At 40.2% G+C, this 4,445-nt stretch overlaps 1 protein-coding gene across 1 annotated transcript; it reads left to right on the top strand.

The window, feature by feature from the left end:
- Positions 1-2,720: 2,720 nt before the first annotated feature.
- LOC128742609 (charged multivesicular body protein 2a) lies at positions 2,721-3,909 on the top strand. The gene is made up of 2 exons (XM_053839020.1): positions 2,721-3,412; positions 3,470-3,909. Exons 1-2 carry the CDS (start codon positions 2,861-2,863, stop codon positions 3,623-3,625), a joined length of 708 nt encoding a protein of 235 aa, XP_053694995.1. The 5' UTR covers positions 2,721-2,860; the 3' UTR covers positions 3,626-3,909.
- Positions 3,910-4,445: the final 536 nt, after the last annotated feature.

Genomic DNA, 4,445 nt, shown 5'->3' with positions numbered 1-4,445 from the left:
ACATCACTAAGCCCATCTGAAGGACGAAAGTTGACAATGGACACTACGAGTCAGAAATTTGAGAATTAGAGATTAATGAACGGACCTTTTCAAGTCCACCATATAAATTAGCTGAAGAGTTGAAATTATGAATTTCTCACATGTAAGAACACAATTCTTTAATGCGCAACTTGAGCATCTATATATAAAATTCATACAAAAATCACCGGCTTTAGCATTGGGAGACGAATTGCGCTACATTCGTAGTCCTACTTCAAGCCTGCGCCCGTGCCACTAGGCATGGACCCTTATACTTTTATTTATAACTTTCAGAGTAAAGAGTGCAAATTGTCGAAAATCGGCGTACTTTTTGAAGATGTTTGACAGTGTGGCTGCGAAAATCTACTACCCAGCGAATTGTAGTGAACGATTTGGAATCACAGGTTTAGTATACAATGATCCAGCCAGCGATGCCAGATCAGCGGTTTTCCCGCTAGATTTAGCGGGATTTCAAGCCGGATAGCGGGACTTAATAATCAAACAGCGGCTAGCGGAAATCTAGCGGTTTTCTTAAATAACTCAGCGGGATTTTAGCGGGATCTCGATTTAGCGATATTTGGTAGGCAAGAAGAGTGCTGACAGAGAGGTTGACAGCAAAAAACTTCGTTTATTGACAGCCTAATGTCTGCTCATGCATTGGCAGATGGTTCAGTATATCCTGCTGATTAGAAAACTCCGTAATTTTTGCCTAGAATGGGATCAGTTCTGACAAATACTCATTAGAACTTACTGAACAAGAAGACCACCAAACCAATCCGTTTTGCGTATTCCTAATTTTTCCACAAACTAATTCGTTGCCAATGGCAAAATCTAACTGATTCATGAATTGCAAACAAAACAACACAAACAACTTATGTACATATATACATCATAATTTGCTATATACCGCAGCATTTGTATGATAACAAAACCAAAAAAAATCGGCTGATGAGCCGATAAACCCTAAGTCTAAAAGACAAATCGGTACATTTTTGCTAAAACAAAATATCAGCGAGAACAAAGAGCCGATGCGCTTCACAGATATTTTTGAATTTGGGCTGCTTATAAAGATTGAAACATATCTTCTTTTGTCACCAAAAACCATAACCATTTGCCAGCTTTGCTGAAATTTTGCATTATTTTTATCATAGCTAGACACAGAAAGAGAATTTGTGCTAAAGTTTTTTTTCGAAATTTTCGCATGTGTTCTTAGACTCCTTAATTATAAGATTAAGGAAAGATAAGATTAAAGATAAGATTATTCTTGCGAAATGTCGTAGTAAATTGTCATTATATGAGGGATAACAAGATACTTCTTTTTCTGTTTCCTGAAGCTTCGTCAACATGAATGCAGCAAATTTGCATAATGTTCATTTAATTGCAACCTCTCAATTTCAGCAGATCATCTTGATTTCAAATGCAAGCCTTACTGAAATGAATATTCTGCACCAGAAACGAAGGAATAATATGACTTTTGGGTCAGCGGGATTTCTAGCGGGAAATAGACTCTAGACAGCGGGATTTCAGCGGGAAATCAACCTCTGGGCAGCGGGAAAATGGGCAATCGACCTGGTAACACTGGATCCAGCAATGGAATCGTTGATCCCAAGACCAAGTGTTTCTCCAAGCGGCCCTTAAATTGGCATTGTGAAGTATATTTTTGACGGAGCTACCGACAACGTACGAAATGGAGACATGTATCGTTTCGAATTCTCCTGCTATACGAAATGCACGCGGCAGGATTTCGGAAAGTTTCTTCAAAATAGTTTTTTGATGTACAGTTTGTTGTCGGTAGTGATAAGGTGCCCGCTCAATGATTATCGTACGATTATGGTTTTTTAGGGCGAGAAAGTGCTTTGTTTTAAAATTGAAGAGTTATTTATGTCACATGACAGGAAGCAACATGTGTAATAAAGTGAATCTAATAATAATTTCATGGTGTTGTTTATGTTATTTGTTGCCCTCAGGCGACTCTTTTTCCACTTCTGTTAGCGGTGCTGCTGATTCGTTTGCACAGCGCTTATTCGACATGCATTCTCTTCGATGCCTTTAAGCGACCAGTATTCCACACTTGCTCTTAGCGGTGCTGCTGATACATTTGGACAACGTTCATTCAACTCTTGTTCCACACTTACATAACAACGATCGAGACAGTGTAGATGTTGGTTAGAAGCTAGAAAAAATATGGGATATGACGTTTACAAATCATGTGCTTCAGCAAATTCGTTTATTCAGCACCGGATGCTACTACACAACTCTTATTCCAGATCTGGTCTTTTAGGTGCTGCCGTTTTGTTCCTTGGGATTGCAGTTGTCAGTCTTTCTCTTTCTTACTCACAGCATTCGCATTATCGCACTTTTTGTGCCAGTCGCACTTTTAGACTGCGGTCTCCAGTAAGGTGCAAAATGCGGGATATCAAAATAAGCGGAAAAGACTGCAGAATCAAAATCGGAAATAAAAAAATTATGAAATTTTCAGTTTTAGTCGTTTCTGTCCCCTTAATATGATGCTAAACTAAAAGTATTATAAGCCCCCTTAACAGAAACTTTTCGAGCAGTTGACCAATAATTTTCATAAGATCTGGCAACTCTGATTCCAATTTTCGCCTGCCCTTTCCGCTGTCATGTCAAACTGCACTACCTGTCAAAGTATAGGCGAACGTTTTTCGCCTCTGTTTCCATTGTATTTATTTTTCAATTAGGTAGCTGATGAGTCAGAAACTCGAAAAACAAAAATTCGGACAGAAAAAACCACCGACGAAAAGTGTTTTTAACTCATAACGTTTTAATTTTCGATTCGCAGCGCAGTGATTCTCGGTTTTGCAGCAACAACAACAACAACATGGAGTGGCTGTTCGGTAAGAAGATGTCCCCGGACGAGATGATGCGAAAGAATCAGCGAGCTCTGAACAAAGCGATGCGCGACCTGGATCGGGAGAAAATGAAGATGGAACAGCAGGAGAAGAAAATTATTGCCGATATCAAAAAGCTGGCCAAAGAAAATCAGATGGATGCAGTTAAAATTATGGCCAAGGATCTCGTTCGGACACGCCGGTACGTTCGGAAATTCATGCTAATGAAGGCCAACATTCAGGCAGTATCGCTCAAAATTCAGACGCTCAAGTCGCAAAATGCCATGGGCGAGGCAATGAAGGGTGTCACGAAAGCTATGACCAACATGAACCGACAGCTAAACTTGCCCCAGATTCAGAAAATTTTGCACGAATTTGAGAAGCAGTCAGAAATCATGGATATGAAAGAGGAAATGATTAATGACGCTATGGACGATGCGATGGAAGACGAGGGTGACGAGGAGGAAACCGATGCCATTGTGTCGCAAGTTCTCGACGAGCTGGGCCTGCAACTTAACGATCAGCTGTCCGGATTGCCACAGGTTAGTACTGATTTACCAATGAGTCACGAACAAGATTCGATAGCGTAAATTTCGCAGGCATCCGGTTCGCTGTCGGTAGCCGCAGGCGGTAAAGTTCCTCAGGCGGCGACCGTTGGTGCTGGTGGTGCGGCGGGCGGTTCTGGAGCTGGTTCTCCCGTATCGGATGCAGATGCCGACCTACAGGCTAGACTGGACAATCTTCGAAGGGAATAATTGAGAGACCGGACAAGCGAGCACACAATACTGCTTCTCATATGATTTGCGGATCATCAAATATTGGCGGCTGTCTTCGAGCACTGAGTAAAATGATATGAGCGTAAAACTTTTCTGTATAAGTTTTACGAGAAAAAACAGCCACTACTGTAACCGCAATTTAATCTTTATAGTTTTGTAAGCCACTTATTCGCTTTACGTTATGCTTGTATGTATTTTAAATCATTCGAAAGGCCTTAGCATGTTTAAGGAAAACTACGTTTGGAAATAAATGAGAACTGATAATTAAATCTACAGGTTTTCTGTTGGTTAAAGACCATGGTCGGGGATCAGATTTAAAAGTTCAATTAAAAAAATAAGTGCAGTGCAAGGCAAAACCTTGCTGTTACGTTCCACTCTTGGAATTTGATCATCTGTTTTTATTCGACTGTCGTCGAGTTCGGTCATGCAACGCTTGTTAGACCAGTCGTACCTCGCGGTCAATTGGAAGGCTTTAAATTTTATTTCGATCAAAATCATACTACGCTACAATACGCGTCGAACGGAATTTAAAATATAGTTTTTGATCGGACCGGGCCTGATCGGAATGTAGAATCCAAACGACAGTAATTATCATCAATACAAAATCAACTATTTATTTTACCAGTTGATGGTGTTTAGTCATGAAAAAGTAGTATATTCTCAACATCGATAGTAGTTTGGGATAATTCTGGAATAACTTTAAGCAATTTTATACTACCATCCCCGGCAAACATTCCACAGACACTCATTACTTACAACATACCATTCCCTAGAAAATTTTGACCATCCATGAACCAGT

The sequence above is a fragment of the Sabethes cyaneus genome, chromosome 3 (assembly GCF_943734655.1).
Source record: "Sabethes cyaneus chromosome 3, idSabCyanKW18_F2, whole genome shotgun sequence".
NCBI lineage: Eukaryota > Metazoa > Arthropoda > Insecta > Diptera > Culicidae > Sabethes > Sabethes cyaneus.
The sequence above is the reverse complement of the archived record's forward strand: the minus strand, read 5'-3'. Positions and strand labels throughout refer to the sequence as shown.

Bases quoted from the DNA above. Each gene is read 5' to 3' on its own strand.
- LOC128742609 (XM_053839020.1), top strand. From the start codon at position 2,861: ATGGAGTGGCTGTTCGGTAAGAAGATGTCCCCGGACGAGATGATGCGA. The intron at 3,413-3,469 runs GTTAGTACTGAT...TAAATTTCGCAG, and splicing joins AGCTGTCCGGATTGCCACAG to GCATCCGGTTCGCTGTCGGT.